Genomic DNA, 24,753 nt, shown 5'->3' with positions numbered 1-24,753 from the left:
AATATACCAAACGGAAGCCAAAAAAAAAAAAAAAAGGATAAATATGCTTTCTGTTGAATTTTCCATTCTAATGGCTCCTCTATGAATAGTAATGAATATTAAAATAATGCAAGCTAACATTTATTAGCACTAATTAAGTGCTATGCTTTAATATATTAGCTCAATGAATCTTCAGAACAACACCACGTGGCAGATACTGTTGTCATACCAAATTATACCACATCGGTCACACACACACACACACACACACACACACACACACACACACACACACACACACACACACACACACACACACACACACACACACACACACACACACACACACACACACACACACCCTCTTTCCCAAATGTAATCCAAGGTAAATAATTCATGACAGCTGGCATTTCCAAAGTTCCAGGGCATCAAGCAAAATGCTTTTTGTCTTTAAAACTTTGAGCAGGGGCTTCCCTGGTGGCACAGTGGTTGGGAGTCCGCCTGCCGATGCAGGGGACGCGGGTTCGTGCCCCGGTCCGGGAGGATCCCATGTGCCGCGGAGCGGCCGGGCCCGTGAGCCATGGCCGCTGAGCCTGCGCGTCCGGAGCCTGTGCTCCACAACGGGAGAGGCCACAGCGGTGAGAGTCCCGTGTACCAAAAAAAAAAAAGAATTCTAAAAAAACAGTTTGAGCAATTCCATTGAACTGTTAATCTTCCTAATATACTGTTTTACACCTAGAAATATGAAGATCTGATAAAAGTAATTAAAAATTCTAAGAACCATCTTTTTATCCGGAAGATTGTTCCATGTCTTAAAGAATTTACACATAGTTCTTGAGGGAATATTTTTCCTCACCCCTCTCTCTCACCCCTCCAGGCTTTCTCATCTCTCCTCATGTCCAGACACCTGGCTCATTTTTAAGTCCTTTCTAATCCGGCTTCCTTTCTCAGCTTTTCTCCAGAAAATATTCTTTCCTGTCGTTGAGTCATGACAATAGCCTGTGAACACCAAAATCCGTGTCCTTTCTTCCTTATGCTTTCTTCTTCATCCTCTTACGATCCTGTCTTTACTCTCCACTTGTTTACCCCACCAACCCTGAAAGTTCTCTGTCCTCTGTTACACCATCTCACCGTGAGGCGGACCATCCTGGGATTTTAGCCCTCAGCGGCCTGTGTCGGGAACCCGGGACAGTTGGTCACCTTGTATGTCACCCTCTTTCTCACAGATCCCCACTGCCTTTCAACTGCTCTACTGCTCCACGCACACCAAGCAGTATGACCCTCTCCTATTGCTATTTCCTCCTATTTGTTAATCTTGACTCTGTAAGATCCTGGATGGCAAGGGCAGCTCTAGATTAATTTTCCCCATCTCCACTTTCTTACTCTTTATTTTTTTCACTATAAATTGTCTCCCTGTGCACAACTAAAGCTGATTTTTTAAAAACTTTATTTTTATTTATTTATTTTTGGCTGCGTTGGGTCTTTGCTGCTGCGCCCAGGCTTTCTCTAGTTGCAGCGAGCAGGGGCTACTCTTCATTGCGGTGCGCGGGCTTCTCATTGTGGTGGCTTCTCTTGTTGTGGAGCACGGGCTCTCGGTGCTCGGGCTTCAGTAGTTGTGGCACATGGGCTCAGTAGTTGTGGCCCGTGGGCTCTAGAGTGCAGGCTCAGTAGTTGTGGCACACGGGCTTAGTTGCTCTGAGATGTGGGAATCTTCCCCGACCAGGGCTTGAACCTATGTCCCCTGCATTGGCAGGCGGATTCTTAACCACTGTGCTACCAGGGAAGTCCTTTAATAAAATTTTTACTGCTTTGTCAAGGACATTTCAAAATGAACACAGCATTTCTTTTTTAACTGCAAGTGTGAATCATTGAGGAATACAATCATTACTCATGCAATTCAGTACCACTGCCTTGATTTCACACCATTGCTTTCACACCATCAGTGCAAATGTCAACACAGTGGAAAAAGCAAATAATACTTTAGTGTAATTATGAAAATAATTTTGACCTTGTAAGCCTCCTAAAATGGTCTCAGGGATCTCTTGGGGCCCACAGACCATGCTTTGAGAACTGCTGAGCTAAGATAATAGAGGCAGTGGTAATTAATTACAGTAAGATTCCCAAAGAGGTGATTCTTTTTTTAAATTTATTTATCTTTTATTGAAGAACAGTTGATTTACAATGTTTCATGTGTACAGCAAAGTGATTCAGTTATATATACATATATAAATATATATATACATTATATATATTTTTTAGATTCTTTTCCATTGTAGGTTATTACAATTTATTGAATATAGTTCCCTGTGCTATACAGTAGGTCCTTGTCATTTATCTCTTTTATATATAGTAGTATGTATCTGTTAATCCCATACTCCTAATTTATCCCCCCTTTCTGTTTGGTAACCATAAGTTTGTTTTCTATCTCTGTGAGTTTATTTCTATTTTGTAAATAAGTTAATTTGTATCATTTTTTTAAGATTCCACATGTAAGTGATATCATATATTTGTCTTTCTGTCTTACTTCACTTAGTATGATCATCTCTAGGTCCATCCATGTTGCTGCAAGTGGCATTATTTCATTCTTTCTTATGGCTGAGTAATATTCCATTGTATATAGGTACCACACCTTCTTTAACCATTCAACTGTTAATGGACATTTAGGTTGCTTCCATGTCTTGGCTATTGTGAATAGTGCTGCTATGAACACTGGGATGCTTGTATCTTTTGCAATTAGAGTTTTTGTCTTTTCCAGATATATGCCCAGGAGTGGGCTTGCTGGATCATATGGTAGCTCTATTTTTAGTCTTTTAAGGCCACTGTTCTCCATAAGGGCCCCACCAATTTACAATCCCACCAGCAATGTAGGTGGGCTTCCTTTTCTCCACACCTTCTCCAGCATTTATTATTTGTAGACTTTTTGATGATGGTCATTCTGACCAGTGTGAGATGATACCTCATTATAGTTTTGATTTGCATTTCTCTAAAAATTAGTCATGTTAAAAAAAAATTAGTAAAAAAAAAAAATTAGTCATGTTGAACATCTTTTCATGTGCCTGTGGGCGATTTGTATGTCAAGAAGGTGATTCTTAAGGGTTGGTTCTCCTTCTAGAACCAGCATTTTTTTTGGCTGGGTTGGGTCTTCATCGCTGCACATGGGCTTTTTACTTTAGTTGCGGCGAGCGGGGGCTACACTCTTCGTTGCGGGGTGCACGGGCTTCTCATTATGGTGGCTTCTCTTGTTGTGGAGCATGGGCTCTAGGCACATGGGCTTCATTAGTTGTGGCATGCAGGCTCAGTAGTTGTGGTGCATGGGCCTAGTTGCTCCACAGCATGTGGGATCTTCCCGGACTAGGGCTCAAACCCGTATTCCCTACACTGGCAGGCGGATTTTTCTCTTTTTTTTTTTTTGCTGTACGCGGGCCTCTCACTGTTGTGGCCTCTCCCGTTGGGGAGCACATGCTCCGGACACACAGGCTCTGTAGCCACGGCTCACGGGCCCAGCCGCTCTGCGGCATGTGGGATCTTCCCGGACCGGGGCATGAACCCATGTCCCCTGCATCGGCAGGCGAACTCTCAACCACTGCGCCACCAGGGAAGCCCGGCAGGCGGATTCTTAACCACTGTGCCACCAGGGAAGTCCCCACAACATTTTTCTTTTAAGAGAGCAGATCCATATGGCCACTCCCTCTGTTTTCACTAACACCAACCTGTTACCCTCTTTGTCTGATTCTTTAAAGTCTTCCCCCTTGGTTCTTATTTTTATCAACTTCTATTTAAATATATTTGTCACTCCAGTTCTGTCTTCACACTCTGTTCTTCTTTTGTTACTGTCTTCCTGGTGGAATGAGCAGGGCCAGACAGAGTGGGCATGGCTACAGCCCTCACCTCTGAGTAGCAGAGGACACCTATGCTACTTCCCCAGCTGTAAGATTCAGAGGGTTAAAAAAAAAAAGATGTGAAAGTAACAAATGATGAATTTTAGGAATAATCAAGCACAGACAGACTCCCTGCCAGGGCAGTTTCCTGCTCAGAGATCCCAAATGGGGAAAAGGACCCAGGGGATAGCACTGCTGGGGGTTCCAGGGGGGTCCACAGGATGAGTCTCTGAATTGTGGTGTGGAGAGTGATAACCGCTTGGTACCCCTCTTTGAATCAGGCGTGTGAGTCAAGCAAGGGGTCAAGTTTAGCTAATTCAGAAGGCCCTGAGGACGGATCCCTCTGGAACTTGTGAGGCTTGAGGTCCTGGAAGGCAGCAGAGAGCCCTTGAAGGGCAGGAAGAGTCTGCCAGGGTGGATGTCTGCCAGCTGTGGACAGGGCATCTAACGCAGAAGCACACATTGGGTCCCCCTGCTCTCTATGTGGCCCGAATAGTTCATGTCAAGTGTTTGACACTGGCTTAGAGAATTACTTCCAAAACTCCGTTCCCACCATAAAGGCACTCCTTTCTGATCTCCTGATTCTCTGACATTCCTACTCTACAACTAGTTATCCCCAAATCATCCCAAATACAACATGACCCCCCAAAAAAGCCTTCTCCCTAAACTATTCCCTAGGTCATTTAACATCATTACCATCTGCCTAATTGCTTAAGCTGAAACCTGGGCGGGGTTATCTTGAACGTTTCCCATAAACCCTTATCCACAATCCTAGAACCCAAAAAGCTCTGAAAACCAAAATTCATCTTGTAAGGTAGCCCCAAAACTCATGTGGCAACAAAACTTATAAGCTGGGGCTATCTGTGGCCAACCATACATGTAAATACTAGAAAAACAAAATAATTAGAAACTAGGTTTGCTAAAGGGACTGATCAGAGGAACTGCTTGCTCTCTTCATTGGAAAGGGTATTTATAATAAGAGCTAATATTTTTTTCTCAGGGTAATTACCCATTCCCAGCCAAATGATTTGAGGGGAGCTTAAAAAGTTAAATGCACAGCATCTGCACCAAAGATACCCCGATAAATAACACCTAGTTTACTGCCTTAATGGCCTGTCACTGACACCCTGATGCGGTGATACTGTTAGATCATTACATACACGGTGACCAGCTCATCCTGGCAGCTTTTTTTTTTTAATTGAAGTATGATTTACAATGATGTGTTAGTTTCAGGTGTACAGCCAAGTGAGCTATATATATACATTAATATATATATACATTCCCTTTCAGACTCTCTTACAGGCAATCACAAAATACTGAGTACAGTTCTCTGTGCTACACAGTAGGTCCCTGCTGGTTGTCTACTTCAGATATAGCAATGTGTATATGCCAATCCCAAGCTCCCAGTCTATCCCTCCTCCCCCGGCAACCACAAGTTTGTCTTCTGTGTCTATGTGTCTTATTTCTGTTTTATATATTAATTCATTTGTATCTCTCTCTTTTTTTTATTAGATTCCACCTACAAGTGATATCATGTGGTATTTGTCTTTCTCTCTCTGGCTTACTTCAATTAATATGATGATTCCTAGGTCCATCCATGTTGCTGCATATGGTATTATTGCATTCTTTTTTATGGCTAATATCCCATTGTATATGTATATACCACAATAAGAGCTAATATTTATTGAGAACTTGCTACGTGCTGAGCACCTTCGCAAGCCTTTGCAACTATTAATTTATTTAGTCTTCCCAACCAGCCTATGAGGTAGGTACTATTTCATATAATTCCCATTTTACAGATGAGAAAACTGAGCCACAGAGAAGTAAAGTAACTTGTTCAAGGTCACACAGCCAATAAATGGTATAATTTGAAAGACTGAAAGAAAACTGCAAAGGCAATGACTTTCTTATCATGCAATTCAATGTTATTATAGGTCCTATCTTTATAAAAGCAAAATAGTGTCTCTGTTCTCTGGTAGTAAAGGACCCACACTTCAGGAGACGCTGGCCTCCTACAGGACACTCATTTCTTTAGGATTTTTACAGTTGCACTCTCTTCTACCTTTGTAGCCTCACCTCCTGCCACAGGAAACTCTCACCCTCTAGCAGTTCACTGAGCCCACTGTTTATTTGTGCTCACATGCCTTTGCTCACACTGCCTGGAATGTCCTTCTTCCTTTTTCTATTAATCCTAGTCATACACAGCTCAAATGACACTCAGCAAAGCATCCCCCAGAGAACCCAGGCATAATGGATTGTTCCTTTGCCTTGAGCCCAGGACACTTGGCTTATTCTTTTGTCCTGGCAGTTACTTATTCTCTCTTACTCTCTGGATCTGGGGCTTTGTAAACTCCAATCCTTAGCCTAGTCTCTTACACCTAGAGACTAGACTAGAGTAAGTGCTAAATAAATATTAATTAAATTAGATGTATTCACACCTGGAGGGTTTTGTCCAACATCTCCATCAATATAGAGAAGAGGTCCACGGGTGTGTGGATATCGTGGCCTGTCGCAATTGTAGCAGGAACTGTAAATAGGGGTAGCATGGAGGAATAACAGCGTGGAGAGGGTAAGGCCCTGTGACACTGGGCTGGGCACTGCTGCTTTCGGCCGCAGAGGAAGAGAGGCTGGCTACATCTCACGGTGGCAGTCTGTTTCAGGAGCACTAATTATGGTACTGCCTTCCACAGCCCTCATCACCAGTAAACCCTCAAAGATGGTTTTTCTAAATTAATGAATGCAAAAATTACAGAGAAGAAAACATGTTCATACAAGAAAATCCCAAAGTTCCTTCCTATCCCTAGACCTGAAACTGTCCTAGCCTCCAAACATAAAAGCTTCACTTTCCGACGCTGTCAGAAGGCGATCGTTCGCTACCCAGAGCAAAAGGAGGAGGGTGGAGGCCTGCTTCCCAGGATGTTGACGTACACCCGGTAAACGAAGAGTCAGCAAGCACATCGGCGAGGACTTAACTTTCTGTGAACAGACTCTCTTGCTTTATTCGCCTTCCCTAGGGAATACGTAAGGCCAGGGTCTCGAGCGCTCAGTGGCTGACAATGCCTTCCACACCCGAACCTATGGGTTCACAGGTCCTTTCCCTTTGGAGCAGACAGTAAAGACATACGCGGGATTATCTGTCACCAAGGATGAGCTCCCCGCTGACCCGCGGCTCACTGCCCGGTGCTCCGTCACCCCTCAGTCCTGGGCTGCACGCCGCCCAGTGAGCGGTCCGCAGCCGCTCTTCATCTGTCCTGGACCTGTCCCGAGGCGCACCGCGACGCTCAGCCCACTCTCCGTCCCGCCTAAGACACCAGATCCTCTTCACCCGCTGCCACCGGCTTCCAGAGAAGAGTGGAGAATAGTGGTCTCCGAGCCTGACCTTGGGCTTAATTTCAATTTCCCCGAAACCTCTCGCAGCCCTGGGTTGACTCCTCCTCCCGGGACACAAGGGCGCGGCACACCCAAAGCCGCGGAGCACGAGCCTCGAGGGCGGCCTAGGGCCCTGGGGGTGGGGGCGGGCCGGGTGCGGTGGGCGGACCCTGGGGGCGGAGTGGGCTCAGGTGAGGTGGGCTCAGGTGAGGTGGGCTGTCCCTGGAGGCGGGGCGGACCCTGGGGGAGGGGCGAGGAGGGGCGGGCCCGCCCGGGCGGTGTCTGGCCCAGGGGGCGGGGCGGACCCACGGGGAGGGGCGAGGCGGGAGGGCCCGGAGGGGGCGGGCGCAGACAGTGTCTGGCCAAGGGGGCGGGGCCTGGGCGGACCCTGGGGGCGGGCTCAGACGGCGGCTAGGCCGAGCGTGCTCCAGGGAGTCCGCAGGCCCAGAGCGCCACCATGGAGCGACAGCCCCGGCGGCCGCTGGGACCACTGCAGCAGCAGAGGCATCCGAGGAGGAACGGGGGCTGAAGCCGTGGCCTCCAGGTAGTGGGCCCGTGAACACCCGCCATCCCCGAGCCCCGACTCCTCCTCCCTGCCTTCCCGGGCGCAGGCGGTGACCCTGCCGGACGATGCGCGCCCCCGGCCGCCCCCGAGGCTGAGCCCGCCGCCCCGCGCTCGGCCCTCGCCCCCCATGGCCTTGGCGGGCGCCGAGGTCGCGGCTGACAGGCCGGGATCGCCGGCGCCGGGCGCCCCCGCCGGCTCCGCGTCGTCGTCGTCCGCCTCCTCCGGGGGCTCGGCCTCGGCCTCGGCCTCGGCGGGAGCGGGGCTGTGGGCCGCGCTGTACGACTACGAGGCGCGCGGCGAGGACGAGCTGAGCCTGCGACGCGGCCAGCTGGTGGAGGTGCTGTCCCAGGACGCCGCCGTGTCGGGCGACGAGGGCTGGTGGGCCGGCCAGGTGCACCGGCGCCTCGGCATCTTCCCCGCCAACTACGTGGCGCCGTGCTGCCCGGCCGCCCGCCCCGCGCCGCCCCCCGCCCGGACTCCGCCGCCGCGGCCCGGCTCGCCGGTGCACGTCGACTTCGAGAGGCTGGAGCTCCAGGAGCTCATCGGCGCCGGCGGCTTCGGGCAGGTGTATCGCGCCACCTGGCAGGGCCAGGAGGTGGCGGTGAAGGCGGCGCGCCGGGACCCGGACCAGGACGCGGCGGCGGCGGCCGAGAGCGTGCGGCGCGAGGCCCGGCTCTTCGCCATGCTGCGGCACCCCAATATCATCGAGCTGCGCGGCGTGTGCCTGCGGCAGCCGCACCTCTGCCTGGTGCTCGAGTTCGCCCGCGGCGGAGCGCTCAACCGCGCGCTGGCCGCCGCCAACGCCGCCCCGGACCCCCGCGCGCCCGGGCCGCGCCGCGCGCGCCGCATCCCCCCGCACGTGCTGGTCAACTGGGCGGTGCAGATCGCGCGGGGCATGCTCTACCTGCACGAGGAGGCCGTCGTGCCCATCCTGCACCGGGACCTCAAGTCCAGCAACAGTAAGTGAGGGCGGGGGCTGGGGGAGGGGAGGACGCAACCGCGCCCCGCGCAGCCCACCTCCGTGCGGGCGCTGGGCGGGCTCCGCGGGGCCAGGTGCCCGGGGAAGGGAGGCGGGGGTCGGCCTCCCGACGCCGGCAGCCCCTCCTGCGCCGGCCTTCCGGGGCTCAGAGGGCCATCTGGACCCTGGTTACTTGCTTTGGGGCAGGTGATACACTTACCTTGCTGGGTTTCTTTCAGGTGCCTTTTTTAGAAAGGCAGATCAGACTTGCTTGCCGAAGACACAGTTGTAAAATATCGGGGCTTTCTGGAAACCTCACGGTGCTGTTTGCCCTTTGGGTACAGTAAGTGGTTCATTTGGATAGAACTTTGCAAACTGAGGCCTTCCTCGGGAACCCATGGCCTCCCGTCTTGCCTAGTGGCCTACATCAAACTGCCCTTTGTTTCAGCTTTACAAGCACTGTGTTGAGGTCTCTCCTTTACCACTTCAAATATGGCTTCGAGTCCTTTGACGTTTCCAAAGAGTTTTCGTTCAGATGTCTCTGCCCATGAAGTAGGTTTTCATTATTGGTTCGGTGGCTTGAGTGTTGGTGAATAGTCCCCAGACCCAGAAGCACCATTTTGTGCCATCATGCACTTTGGGGTGGATTTCAGAGCAAGTTCATTGTCCTTGTGCAGGTACTTGAAATCCTGAAGACCTGGCCTATATCATTCACTTTGTTTATAAATCAGGGTGCATTTTCCAGATGTCAGTAAGGAACTGACAAATGAACTAAACACAAATTCTATTAAATTTCATCGTATAAAAGATATAATAGCATTAGCTGCTTAAAATTTGTTCTTCAGTATTGCAGATCACTTCACATTCTGAGTGTCCTGTCCATGGATCCCATAAGCCCCTCTCCCCAGTGAAGTCCTGTGAGCCTTTGTCTGTCAGAAGCGTCCTGCAGAACCGGGTATTTTAAGGACAGCAGGAGCATCCTGCTTGCTCTGGTTCTTCGCAGTTGCCACAGTTCTGTGATAGACATGGAACCTGGCCTTTTACAAACCTACTCTGTTTCAGGACATCGAATCACCAACACAGGGACTTCTCTGGTTGTGTAGTGGTTAAGACTCCAAGCTTCCACTGCATGGGGCACGGGTTCAATCCCTGGTCCTGGTCCAGGAACTAAGATCCCACATGACCTGGGGCACAGCCAAAACAAAAAACAAAAAAAAATCACCAACACAGGCAGACTATTTGGGTTGGACTCGTCCTTAGATGGAAAAATTAAAGGGTCTGTAACTATTACTTTTGCATTATGCTTAGGCTGTTTCATAGTAATGCTTGAGGTCCGTGTGACCTGTTCACAAAGAAGAGCAAGTTTGCTAGTGTTTGTAAAAAACATGGGAGGCTAGATTAACCCATGTTCCAACATATAAATGAAAAACTTTAAAAGGACTAATACTGTTAAATAGTGAAAAGAAATAATATGACCCTGGAATAATAACGTGGTTAAATAGTTTTTATTGACACCAGAAAAACTTGTAGGGTGGAACAAGTAGACTACTGTGTCTCTGGGAGATATTATGTAATCTGAAGGTGATTATATGCTGCAACTCAGTTTTCGAAAGACTTTTCACCCTCAGAATAAATTGCCAAACTTCCTGGAGCATTTTAATTTCTGTAATTGTCAGGCAGGGTTGCCTTTGCACTTGAAGTATTGTACTTTTAAAAAGACTTAATTGGCTAGGTTACTCACCTAGCCAAATGTTTTTTACGATATAACCACTTTTAGAGTTTTTTAATTTCTACAACATAGCATTTTGAATGGGGCCTAAAAGGTGCAGATCACAGCATCTAGCACATTGCCTTATCTTGGCTCTGGCATTATTTATTCAATGAATAAATGCAGATACTTTGGGATCCTCTTATAATATATGAAGCCATACTTCTTTTTTTTTTATTTTTTTAAATTTATTTAGTTAGTTAGTTAGTTTTGGCTGCCTTGGGTCTTCGTTGCTGCACGCAGGCTTTCTCTAGTTACAGCGAGCGGGGGCCACTCTTCGTTGTGGTGCGTGGGCTTCTCATTGTGGTAGCTTCTCTTGTTGTGGAGCACAGGCTCTAGGCTTGCGGGCTTCAGTAGTTGTGGCGCAGCAGGCTCAATAGTTGTGGCTCGCGGGCTCTAGAGAGCAGACTCAGTAGTTGTGGCACACGGGCTTAGATGCCCTGCGGCATGTGGGATCTTCCCGGACCAGGGCTCGAACCCGTGTCCCCTGCATTGGCAGGTGGATTATTAACCACTGTGCCACCAGGGAAGACCTGAAGCCATAACTTCTTGTTCAGACTGTTTGAGTACAGCAGAGACTCTATTACAGTGTATTTTGTTTGACTTCATTGGTTATTTGCTAATGGTGGTAGTGAGTTAATGATAATGTAAACAAGGTTTTAAAAATCAATATTGAATTTTAGTTTTATTCTTTAGTCTACTCATGTAACAAAGAGCCAGTATACGACTGCTTGGACCCGAGCTAGTAGAAATTATTGTTTAAAGCAAATGTTTAAAGTTATCAAAGTAAGATATGGTTCTCAATATGTTTTCTTTTCTTTTTTCTCATTGGTCTCTTTTTTTTCTGTCATATAGTCTGAGACAATGTTTATGTTGAAATAAAAGCTGATCTTGTGATGGTACAAACAACTTTGTCCCTTCTCTAACAGATAGCAAAAGATTGAAAGTTGAGCCACATTAGCAAGTTTTAAGCATCATTTATGTTGTTTAAATATGCTAGGCCCTGTCATTCCCAGATGCAAACTAAATAGGGAACGCTTTGCTAAATCTGTATACCACAACTAGAGAGCAAGACAAGGCAACCCTGAGTTACTGTGAAAAGAGCCAGTTTTATATGCACTCAGAGCAGAGAAAAATCATCATGAGCTGGAACTCATTTATTCAACAGATTTTGAGGGCCCACCCTGTACCAGGCATTTCTGGGCCCAGGGGCACAGTGGCAAAGCAGACGGCAAACAGTGTCGCCACTGACACAGGGCTTAGTCTGATAGGGAAGATAGTTGGCAGTCATGCAAATATCAGAAAGTGCTGTCGAGAAAAGAAAGCATGGTGAGTGGTAGAGAGCGAAGGAGAGGAGGATGTTGTCTGTGTCTCCAAGATTACCCTGGCCGGTCTGAAGAATGGACTAGTAATTGGCCAGAGTGAAGCCTGGGGAGGTGCCCCAGGCCAGAGAAGACACTGACTTGACTGAGGGCAGTAGCAATGGAAGTGGTTTTCAGGGGAGTTACCAGGACGGAGAGAAAAGAAAATGGTACAGTATGTGAATTGCTGAGGAGGGTTTGAATTATTAGAATTTAGTCTTAAGTGTTTTGTTTATTCTGGTGTAGTTCAGGACTGAAAGAAAATTGCATGGCATGATTTATGGTTCCTTTCTTACTAATGTTGTTTACTGTGTTCTACCTTTTTTTTTTTTTTTTTTTAAGCAGAAAATAAACGTTCCATGACAAACTGAGCCAGAGACTTTGGTAGCTGCTTATCTGTGTACTTTTTATTTCAGTGATTAAGCATCTTTTTATCCTGATTTTTTTTCTTTTTTTAGCCCTCAGGGAGTAATATGTATATAATTATCTACAGGGATATCTACAGTCTATAAATAGACATAGTTATATTTATTATAAAATGCAGTTTAGAGCTTTAGCTAGAACAAACTACAAAAGGAATCTGAATTCTGTTTTAGCTTCTCTCATTAATGCAGTGTTAATAAAGGAACTATTTGAGAAAATTATAGCCAACGTGATCTCCAGATAAGGCGCTTAACAAACTCATAAGAGTGATCTGGGGGAGCTATTAATTACGCTATTATCAGTTAAGAGAAATGCGTCTTCTCCCTTCTCCTGTCTGTGCAGTTTCATACCACAGCCTCTTCCTATTCCAAGGGTCCAGGGAGATCAGTCCAGAGAGCCCGGTGGTGACAGAGAGCTAATCAGCTTGTGAAACAGAATTGGCTAAAGATGTACTCTTGGAAGAAGAGCAATCAGAACAGGTCACCACATCTTCCCCTACCATTTTTATTCTTGCATATTAAAAAATAAATAGTCCACTTTCATTTTTTATAGTTGAAAGGAGGGGCAGTAATTTAGTTCTGGATTATGCTCACTTTTCACTGTACATCTCTGATCATTTTGTAGCCATTGTCAAGTGTATTAAAGTATGGGAATGAAAAGAGGAGAGGGGGAATCTCCATTGTTTCAGAAGGCCGTCCGTAATTCCTGCTTTCCCACACTAGCCTGTGAGGGTTGAACTTTTCCAGAATAGTGCGGCACCGGAAGGAGCCTTGGCTTTGAAGTCCGACCTGGGTTTGAATATTGGTGTCTTCCTCTACAAGCTGTGTGACCTTGGGCAAGTGATATAACCTCCTTGAGCCTGAAAGTCTTGACTTCTGATACTGCAGGGAAAATCTGTTTAATATTTTTTTATCCCTTCCTAGGCAATTGGCTAAATTCCGCATGAAAGTAGGTGGCTTTTTTAGGGAACAGTTAGGAGTCAGGTGTGGCTAGAAAGAAAGGAAGACGGGCTTTTGTTGGGAAGGAGACAGGCGTTTAACAAGTGGCCAGACAACATGGCATTTGAATGCCACGCTGAGAGGTGTGGACTGTCTCACAGCAAAAGCAAGCCATTGACAGTTCTGAGGAGGAAAGTGCTCTGATCTGCTGTAAGACTAACATCTACAAAGAAAAACGTATAAGCTTAGGATAATTTGCTTTATGACTGTATCTATCATAGGCTATCAGGGCAGAAATAGAAAATAAAATACTTGGACATTGGTTTGGCATAAATTATTTCTCATTTATGACCAGAGCCTAGTTTTTATAATCACTATTTGTTTAATGAGCGAATTTAGGGCACTTTCTTCCTCTGATTCACCAGAGTTAGAAAATAATGGCCAGATTTACTATGTCAGGCTGATGATTTTAACTCCAAATTTCTGTGTGACTGTCTCCAAACCCTCAGTGGTACTTGAAGGGCTCCCAAAAGGTGGAATGAAGGAATTTTAGGGGGCAGAAGAAGGGTTCCTGGTGAGGCTGGGCAAACTACGCTAGTTTTATTTTGGAGCCTGAAACAAATTTGTACAACTGACTCTGAATCAGTATGAATTTAGTTATTTTTTACAATTCATCTTCTTCAAATATCGCTTTATCTTTAAGTAAATAATAATAGTAACAGAAACAATAGCTGACATTTATTTAATGCTTACTAGATGCTGGGTATTGTCCAAACTTTATCCTCATTTATTCCTCACAGCGACCTTTTGAGGTAGGTACTTTAAAGTATCCCCATTTTACAGATGAAGAAACTGAAGCCAGGGATTAATTGACTTGATCAGGGCCACTCCACTTGTCAGAGAATTGAATCCAGGGCCTCTAATCCCAGAACTTGAACTTTTTTTTTTTTTTTTTTTTTTTTTTTTTTGCGGTATGCGGGCCTCTCACTGTTGTGGCCTCTCCCGTTGCGGAGCACAGGCTCCGGACGCACAGGCTCAGCGGCCATGGCTCACGGGCTTAGTTGCTCCGCGGCATGTGGGATCTTCCCGGACCAGGGCACGAACCCGTGTCTCCTGCATCGGCAGGCGGATTCTCAACCACTGCGCCACCAGGGAAGCCCCAGAACTTGAACTTTTATCTTCTTCATAGAGTACCTTGGTTACCAGTTCTCAGATGTTTGTTATCAGAACTCCAAAGAGCTTTTGTTGATGTGGGTTCTAGCTATTGATATTTACCATATTAGAAATTTAAAATGATAAATCTAAAGACATTGAATATAAAAGTAACAATAGATCTGTTACATGTTAATGTAGGGGGAAACCCTTATTTTCCAAAACAAATTTAGTGAGGAGAGTGGCATTGCTTTACACTTTTGAAGCTCACTTTGATGACATAAAGGAAGGCAGATGAACATTCACATCTGCTTCTGAATTTAATCTGTCACCACCTTAGGGCTGCTCAGGGTCCCTGGACCATACTTTGAAAACCCCTAGGCTAGATGGCCAGTTCTGCTGATGGAGAATGGCACTCCAGAGTAGTTGCTCCCACACCTAATGTAGCTTCAAAAGCTCCCCATAAACTTCTAAAAATAAAATTCCCTGTCTCACTTTTGGATATTCTGATTTGGTTGCCTTAGTTGGGAACGAGCAATGAATTTTTTTCTAACATTTTATTTTCAAAATCTTGGATTATACACAGTTGAAGGAACTTTTAAGTAAACACTTGTGTACTCACCACCTGATTTCTACCATTAATGTTTTACTAGGTTGCTTTAATACACCCTATCCATCCATCAATCCATCCTGAGCTTGGGATGCAGCAAGATATTTTTTTAAAAAGCTTTTGGGTGATTCAGGTGCAGAGCCAAGTTTGGAAGCTGCTGTCCAAGGGACCAGATGTGTGGGTCCCTTCTCAGGGTTCTCTGGGTTGGTATAGAAATTCCACCGTGGCCACAGACTGTATCCCAAATCCAGTGAACTGTCTGGTGACATTGCATGGCTGGGTCACAGTAGGCGCTAAGTGAGGGTATGGGTGGCTTATCCGGGGCTCATGTCTCTGGGGAAAGGATCATCCAAGCATTTGTCCCGCTGACCTGGGGGGACAAATGGTGCTATTGTGGCGTCTAAGGTTGGGGCTCTGAATCTACTACTCTCCAGCCATGGGCTCATGGGCCCCGACTTTCTGAATAGGATGATGTGAGGATCAGTGAGAAAGTATATGCCTGGCGTCAGCACACTTTCCCCTGCAGGTCCAGATGATAAATATGATTTTGCTTTGCAGACCATCTAGTCTCTTTTGCAAATCTTCAAGTCTCCCGTTTGGCCCATAAAATATAGTTTGCTGACCCCTGGTATTTGTCAAAGTATTTAATAACTGTAAGATGAAACCTAAATGTAAGCTGGTGACTATACTCATTTTTACATATGGTTTGGAAGCTCTCTGAGGGCTTTAAATGTTTCCTAGTTTGTGTGTGAACTCCTGATAACTAAAAGTTTTCTACAATTCTTTGTAACCCAAGGACTTTATTATTATTCATTCTGCAAAATATAATGCCATGTTGTCATACATTTATTCCTCTTGGTTGGGTGTGAGGGTCTTCTTAGTTCAGCTGACTCGCTTGATCCAGGCCAGCCAGTGGTACGAGGAAACAGTCCTGAGCTTTGTTCCTTTAGGGAGTACTGCCATCTGCACGCTTTGGCAGGTCTACTTGTAACTTGGGTTGATAAGTTGAGGGTCAGGGAGAAGGCAGGAGGTACTAAGTTACCCGTTGTAACTGTTTCACTACCAGAGTTCATTACTAGGACATTTTTTTACGCTCTTTGAAAAAGAGCAAATCACTTGCCATTTGGGGGAAGTATCTTGATTGCCTATAGGATGTTTGAGTAATTGTTGGCTTAATTGATGTCGAGGAGTTATTTTGTTTCAGGTTTTCTGCAAATATTGACTCTAATATCAACTATATTACTTTCTGTTTACTAATACGCTAATGTAGCATGTGGTGGAAGATTCCTCCCTCATTGGTTTACTCTGTTCCATACCTGGACAAAATATTGAAAATACTCCGCTGACAGAAATAGAGAGCTAGATTTTCACACAATGAAATGTAAGAAGTTTTCTCATTAAAACTGTGTGTTGTGTGTGTCCATGAAAAGGTTTGTACCGCCGGCGTTTGCTTTCGGTGTTAAGAGCAATGTGAAGCTGTGTTTTAGCTGACCGCGTCTCTCTGGACTTTGCAGAAGTCTCTCTCTCCTTGTGTTTAGCGAGCTGACTCATTCATTCACATCACAGTTATTTGGTGACTGTGTACTACGTGCCAGGGACACTCCAGGCTCTGGGTGGTCAGTGGTGAGCAAAGCAGAAGCAAATTCCTCCCCTTGTGGAATTTACATGCCAGTGGGCAACATGGACATTAAAGGGTAAATGGTGAAAGATGTAGTAGGGTGGAGGGTGGTAAGCGCTCAGCAGAAAAACTGAAAGTTGAAAAGGAGGGTGAAAATGTTGGGGTGAGGGGTTGAAGGCTTAGACTGTATGGCTAAGGAAGGCCTTCCAGAAAAGGAAGCAACACCTGAAGAAGTGGGAGAGTGGGTCATCTGGGGGGGGCGGAAACAAACCTTTGTAGAGGGAACGGAAATTGCTCCCCAGAGCAGGAGGCCGGTGTGACAGGAGAACCATGAAAGGGAATCACGGGGCACCAGGGAGAAGGGGGTCAGACCACACCGGGTCTCGTCAGCCACTGGAGACGTTTGGGCTGAGGCCCAGGCCCTGAGTGCCATTGTAGCAGATCACACGGCTGCAGTTTTGAGAACGGACGGAGCACCAGGCTGGAGGCGATCACCTGGAAGTGGGCCGCATGGCTGTGGCATGAAGCCCTAAGACCAGCTGAGATTATCTGGGGACTGAGTGCACATAGGAAAGACCAGAGGTCAGGGACTGAGTTCTGGAGGGTCACCATCGATTAGAGGCCCTGGAGACAGGGAGGAGCCAGAAGCAGGAACTGCTAGAAAAGGAGTGAAAACAGGGGAATGTTGTGATTCAGGGAAGAATGATCAGCTGTGTCAATCACTGCTGATGGATCAATATCCAAATAACTGCTTTGTTATATCATTACTTCTAAAACAGTCTGTACTGTTTAGGAGGGCACAGGTGAGGTGCTTTTCTGTATTCAGCAGCTGACTTGACATGGAAAGGCTTATAGGACTTCATCGTCTTCCTGGTCATTCTTTCTCTTAAAGTAGTCACTCACTCATGTAACAACTGTTTATTGAGTATATAAAAATGGTAGGTGCTGTGCAGTAGAAATAAACCAATATTGAACAAATATTAATTGGGTGCAGATTCTTTCCTCCAGTGGCTTACAATTTAGTAACAGAGGTGAGACCCACGAGTGAGATAAGGCAGTGTTTAAGTGTAGTAATGGGAGTGGCACAGCTTTAAGTGCGTTAGAAATGCAGAGGACTTCTAGTGAGGTGATGAGGAAGGCCCCCAGGGGGACATGGTGTTGATATTTACAGGCTCATATAATATGGGAACAGGGAGACAGTGACAAAGCTGCACATTTTGTTTTCTGTTGTTTGTTTTGTTTTGTTTTTATTAGAAGGAGAAAATGAGATTCCAAAGGCCAATGGACTTGGAGGCAGTCTCACAGTTAGTGCTGCAGTGCAGTGAATCCAGGGCTGGTGCCGGGTTGCTTCCGTGGGAAATGGAGGCCAGATATGGTTTTGCGGAGGATGCAAGGGGAAGGCGGCCCAGGAGCTCAGAGACACTGATGCAATGCCGTATTTCTTAGAAGTGGCTTTAAATACACAGAATTCGTAGGGTGTAGGGTTTCTTTCGGAGAGTCCAGGAAGAGCTGAAAAGATCATGGAGACCGAGGTTGAGAAGGGACCTGAAGATCAGGACGAAGGCCTCCAGAGACTCGTGAGCGAATGAGTGGTGTAGGTGCGGGAATAGACGGAAGAAATGTGAGGAAAACCGAGGCTATTTGGTAAACTTAGAAAGTTTTATCATTTTTTCCCCTGTAAATGAATGGTTGATTGTTTTCAGGGTTGAAATTCACAGAGTAACCTTCCTGTCTTAGACTGAGACTCAGGTGTTTTGTTAGTATATCCTTTACCATTGTTGCTTTTCTCAACTGATTTCTTTCTTATGACCTTTTTTTTTTTGATAACGTATTCCTAGTTAAAGGTTAATTAAAGTGAACCTATTTGACTCAAATGGAATTTGGACCAGCACTCCCATAAATGTTGAGGAAATAGAATGGACACATTGTAATTGCTTTTAAAAATATACATTATATACTATAATTCGGAAAATTCCAAAGTGAAACTTCAAAGGAGCCGGAAAAATCGAGTGCCTCATGGTTGAATAAGTAGACAAAACACAAGTTGTAGAGGCTGATTGTTAAAGAATGGGGCTGACGGGGGTCAAAAATCTTTACGGACGTGGCACAAGGGTGGGGGCTGAAACACTGGTCGCTAGGTCGCTAACGAGAATTGACCATTTCTGTGGCCCAGCGGGTGGATGTGCCCCTCTGTGCATGGTCATTCCCGGAGGTCCTCTTCCTGGTGAGGTCAGGAGGCGGAAGCACCGCCAGCCCGTCCTCGGCTGAAACCTGGCCAGGTGCCCGGTCACGTGACCTGTCGGGACACCGGCTATTTCTGGTTTCGGTCACTTTGCCCCAAAGATAAGGAATTTGAGGAATTCTGCTGAACACCTCTGAAATAGAATCCAGAACAATGGGCCTTTCATGGAACTCTAAACTTTTGACGTTCAGAGTGTTATTTTAACTTGTTTTCTGTTAGTTGAAAGCTCCCGTGGAAACTTTGGACTCCGGGTGAGGGCAGGTGTTTTAAAGCCCACAATGCAAAAGCTGCTAATACTGCATTCTGCCATGGCACTGCTTGAGAAATGCAATCAATTTAAAATATTTAGCTTTTAGTTCTCACTTGGAGTTCCGTTTGTATTTATTTTAGAGTTGCCTTTCTGAGCTTTTTGCTCCTTAAGGGCTGCCAGGCCTTACTTGGGGCCTGGAGACATAGCATGGTTTAAATGCCCACTTTAATCAGTGCTTCCTCATGTCTTCCGAATTTGGATGTTTTTCAGAAGGGGGAGATAATGTATGGGAAAGTGTCTTGGAAAACAGAGTTTTATAGAACTGCAAGCCATCTTGATCATTAATTTGGAGTCTTTTTTTGGTGGTAAGGATATCATTGTTTAAAAGTGAAATTAGTATGTATTATAAGGGGGAAAATGTAATACAGCTGATGAAGTCGCTAATTATCTGTTATTTTGTGTGTCTGTGGCCTAAGTATATAGGGTTTTAAAGGATTAGATATTTATTTTTCTTGATATTCATGAGGCATCAGGGCTGAGAAGTTAAACTGAATTCCTTAAACTGAATGGAAGGAAGGGAAATTCAAAAATTAACAAAATGAAATTTCTGGTTGTTCTGCCCCCTTTTTATAACTGGTAGCTTTATGTGTAGCACAGAAGACTGGAAAGATAGTCGTGCAGATGGGATCTGAAGCGTGGCCCTGTATTGTAGCCGTATGATCTGGGATAACATTTCTGAACTGTGAACTGGAGACTGTAATTTCCATTTCATAGAATGGCATGAGGATCCAATGAGATATTATGTGAGTGGAAACAACTCTACATAGAAGAGGATTAATAAATGGTAGGCAATAATCTTATTGGAACTGGTGATAATTATCATTAATAGAAACTGTTCCATTGGCCATTTGATGTAGAGGTGTATGGCATTAGGTGATTGGGGGATAGGAGGAGATGCTTGCTCTCCAGATCTTACAGTTAGAAGATCGCTTGGGGAAAGGAATATCACAACACAACAGTATTTATTCAGTGCTGGCGACGTATATAAGTCCCCACTCAGCTGTCTTGTGTTGCTTCTCTCCAGTTGCATTAACTCTGTGACTTCTGTGACTGTCTAAATTGATGATACGAATGTGAATCTGTTGCAAAGTGAAATTTCAGGCCTTGCCGAGTGATAGGATTTCCTGACATCCGTGAAAGTGATTTTGAAGGTTTGCTAAACACACTTTCAAACCCATCAATAAAGTGTGTGTGTAGGTATATGCATAAGCATCCTCTCGAAATGCTTACTGTGTCCCAGACCTTGTTCTGAACACTTTACATGTATTTGTTTCCTCCTCTCTACAACGTTATGATGTACATACTGTCATAATTCCCACGACAGGCAAGGAAGCAGAAGCACAGAGTCCAAACCAAGCAGTCTGGCCCTGGAGTGCATGCTTCCATCACTATGCCACAGCGCCTCTACTTAGATCAGATGATAACTGTCCAGTGGCAGGAAATCAGAAAGCAGGAGAATGGGCACCTGCATACAGAGAGATGTCCAAAGGATAAGGAAATCGCTTGTGGAAGAATGACAAAAGCTGTCAAGTGAGCAATGCAGGCAGTAGTTAGGACCGTGGACCCAGGGGTCAGACTGCTTGAGTGGCACTGCTCCTCAGCTGTGTGACCTTGGATGGATTGCTCAACATCTCTGTGTCTCAGTTTCCTTATCTGTCAAGTACAGATGATTAATAATATCCACCTATAGCATTGTGGTGGGGATTATCTGATTAAAATACCTGTAAGTGTACCTGACAGACAGAATGTGCTCGGTCAACGCTCATTATTCCTATAACATTTGGGCCAGTGGTCCCCCTTAAGGTCATATTCCACAGATCAAACATGAAGTGTCTTATGCTAGTCTCCAATTTTGTCTGGATAATTTAGTCTAAGAAACCTCCCATGCTTGTTCGTTTTTGTCCTTCTAAGAGTTAGTGCATAGTTGCAACGATGACAAAAGTGTTGTTAAATAAAGAACAAAATAAACTGATTTTTATGTTATTTTTCAAGGTGAAACCTGAATAACAACTCTCCCCCACCCCAGACATATATTCTGTTAACTCTGAAGTTTGGATTACTGTTCAGTTGGATTCAGTGTTGCTGAATTTTTTTCAGTACTGATTATCCTCTGATAATGAAGACCTATCTCTTGGGATTTTTGTGAGGATTGAATGAAATAGCACTTGTAAAGTACAGGGAATATAGTGAATACTGACGATGGCTAGTGACTCTTAGGACTTGGTTCTTATTTCTATTAGATGGGAAGTGGCATGGGCAAAGGACAAACATAAGAATGAGCCCCTTTTGTTAATTTCACCTGCAAACACTAAGTCAGACACGACACTGAGTGGGTGCACGCGGGTGAGCGTGAATGGGACGAGTTTCTCACCATTGTCTTCCTCTCCCTGCCATCTTGCCGCCTACACACACACACACACACACACACACACACACACACTCTCTCTCTCTCTCTCTCTCTCTCTCTCTCTCTCTCTCTCTCTCTCTCTCTCTCTCTCTCTCTCTCCCCCTCACTTATAGACTCCCTGTTTCACACTTACATACTCACTGTCTCAGAGCTAACAGCAGTGGAGGAGTCTGATGAAAGCACACAGTCTGGTACCTGGTGCCTCGTAGAACTGTCACAGAAACACAGAGCTCACGGGAGGGTGGAGGAGGTGATGGTTCCCGGCTTGGGGGTATTTGGAAGGTGTCGCTGAGCAGATATCATTTGGGCTGGATGAGCAGCCGGCCTGCCTTGAGCAAGCTTGTCCGTAGAGGCACGGGGCGTGGTTTGAGGTGTAGGTTGCTGTGCGAATGAATCTAGGGACTGTGATTGCCCAAGTTTTGGAGTGTGGACCTTCTCCCTGAGTTACGGGGAACCATGGAATTTTTTTTTAATGCAGGTTTACTGAGGTATAATTTATATAAAAATGCACTCCTCCCTCACCGAGGGTGTTCAGTTTGATGAGCTTTGACAAATGTATATAATCCTGTAACCACCACCACCAAGAGAGGATTTGCATCACCCGAAAAAACTCTCCAGTGTAGCGCTGCCATCCGACCTTTCCCCTCAGCCTCCAGAAACCGCTGGTCTGATTTCTGTCCCTCTTCCAGGATGTCATACAGGATCATAGTACATAACCTTTCACGTGTGGCTTCTTTCTCTTAGTGGAATGGTTTTCAGATTCATCCCTGTTGTGACATGTATCGGTAGTTTATTCACGAGAGGTTTAAAAAAAGAAAAGGATGCCACGACACTAGAGGAAGATGAATCTGCTCGGGGTGGCATGTGGGTGAGAGAGGAGAGGGGGACAGCACCCAGTCCAGTGAGAAAGATTGTAATTCAGATTTGGGACAGTGAAGCCAGAAGTCACATGGTGGCAGGGAAGTGGAGACGGGCCATCTGTGGGGCATTTGATTGAACTAGAACAACTGCGCTGCAGGTTGGAAGGCTGGGTTTTAAGGATGGAGTGAGGAGATAAGTTAGAAAAAACAGTAGGTTTAAACCATTCCTTTTGTAGCAAATGGTAAGGAGTAGCATGGATATGGAGCTGCATTAGAGCCTCATGGAAAACCGGAGAGACATTTCTGCTTGGTTATAGGCAGAGAAGTCACCCAGGGGAGAGAGGAACCCAAGGCACCGGGAAGGGCGGGGCAGGCAGGTGCAGGTGTGCAGTGATGGGAAGCTCCGTTGTTTTAGCTCCTGCTGCACAGCGTTCAGGGCAGTCCTGGCATCAGCTTGGTTCCCGAAAGCTGCTCTTGTGCATTCTGTATTTTGTCAGGAGGCTGGGGGCTGGGGAAACCAGCAACTGGATAATGTTTCTCTGAAGTTGTTACTTTTTGCTGTATTTCAATCTTCGGTAAAGCAATCATATTTCATAAAATATCTTCATGAGTTAACGTATCTATAAGCAATTTGCAAATTTAATATAAGATAATCTTCAGTAATAATGATTTATGGTAATATGCTGTCTATTTGCAGTATTCTCCAAAACATTCAGTAGAAAAGACTCTGCATTTAGATCAGGACCTAATTTCTTGGAAGAAAAACAATGTAAATATTTTCTTCCTATCAGGTAAACTTTCACAGACTTCTGATTCTACCTGTGATATCTCAGTAAATGTTTCTTGCCCCTAGAAATCATTTACTTTCTCATAAAGAGTGCTAAAGCTGTACTGTGTCTGCGGATTTTTTTTAAACTTGTAACTTGAGGCACAAACGAACCACTAAAGGTTATGAAAAACAAGATGTAAGTAACATAAAATGGTAAAGTGCAGGTTCATTCTCAGTACTCTGCCAGCTGCAGTGAAGCTTGTGTTTTTTTTAAAGCCAAAGAAAAACTGTAACTGAAAAATGATAAAAATATGAAAGTATTCCACCTTTGATTTTCTTCTTTAGTATTGCTGCTGGAGAAGATAGAGCATGATGACGTCTGCAATAAGACGTTGAAGATTACGGATTTTGGGTTAGCGAGGGAGTGGTACAGGACCACCAGGATGAGCACTGCAGGTACCTATGCCTGGATGGCCCCGGAAGTCATCAAGTCCTCTGTGTTCTCCAAGGGAAGCGACATCTGGAGGTGAGTGAGCACCACGCGTTTTGTTTTTGCAGGTGTCTGCAGAAACTGGTTGCTACACGTCCTTTCAATGAGTCCCCCAATATTCAGTAATTCTGAGCATAACCAGTAGTACAGATAGGCCCCGGTTGGCAGTGGTTTGACTTAACCGGTTCTTTGACATTACAATGGCACAAAAGCAATATGCATTCTCTAGAAACCGTGCTTGGGATTTGGCACTGGGACCTTTCCCAGCCTAGTGATACGTGGTCCAGTCCTCTCTTGTGAGGCTGGGCAGAGAGGCAGTGAGCTGCAGCTCCCGGTCAGCCCCGCCATCACAAGGGGGAACGACTGATACGCTTACAACCATTTTGGACCCAGACAGCCATTCTGTTTTTCACTTTTGGTATCGTATGCAATCAATTCCATGAGATCTTCAACCCTTTATCATAAAATAGGCTTTGTGTTAGATGATTTTGCCCAAATGCAGCCTAATGTAAGTGATCTGAGCACTTCTAAGAAAGACCAGGCTAAGCTTCAGTAATTTAGGTGCATCCCATGCATTTTCAGTTGATGATATTTTCAACTTATGAAGGATTTATCCAGACATAACCCCATTGTAAGTTGAGGAAGACCTGTAGGGGCCTTTTTGAAGAAGGTTTTGTAATCACAACAGGATGGGTAACTTGAGATTTTGATTGTCCTATGACTTCCATTTGATAAGAGAAACTTGTTAAATCTGAGGTTTGATTGAAACTGGTTATAACTTGAGTAATGCCGTTTTGTAAGGCCTGTTGGTAAATAAATGTAAGTTTCACTTTAAGCAAAAATTTTGATTCCTCATGACTCGCAGATAGAATATTAGCATGGAAGGAGTTGGAGAAAAAAATTTAGGTAACCTCCTTCATTTTATGGATTGCATTATCTGAAGATTAAAGCTTCTGGTTTGAGGATGCAGAGCTGAACCAAAATGGAATCCCAGGTTAGCTGGATTTCCCATTCAGCTGTGTCTCATTAGGGGGTAAAGACACCATCCATACCAGA

General features: G+C 45.4%; 1 protein-coding gene across 5 annotated transcripts in view; it reads left to right on the top strand.

The window, feature by feature from the left end:
* The first annotated feature begins 7,628 nt into the window (after window positions 1–7,628).
* The window catches only part of MAP3K21 (mitogen-activated protein kinase kinase kinase 21), a 75,061-nt gene continuing 57,936 nt past the window's right edge, over window positions 7,629–24,753 (top strand). For all 5 annotated transcript variants that reach the window (XM_067025701.1, XM_067025703.1, XM_067025702.1 and 2 more), the window contains exons 1-2: window positions 7,629–8,750; window positions 23,553–23,733. In XM_067025701.1, coding sequence (XP_066881802.1) covers window positions 7,919–8,750; window positions 23,553–23,733 — 1,013 coding nt within the window. In that variant the 5' untranslated portion in view covers window positions 7,629–7,918. The remainder of the gene's footprint in view (window positions 8,751–23,552; window positions 23,734–24,753) is intronic.

Source organism: Kogia breviceps, chromosome 2, assembly GCF_026419965.1.
Source record: "Kogia breviceps isolate mKogBre1 chromosome 2, mKogBre1 haplotype 1, whole genome shotgun sequence".
Lineage (NCBI taxonomy): Eukaryota > Metazoa > Chordata > Mammalia > Artiodactyla > Physeteridae > Kogia > Kogia breviceps.
This window is presented reverse-complemented; position numbering and strand designations above follow the sequence as displayed.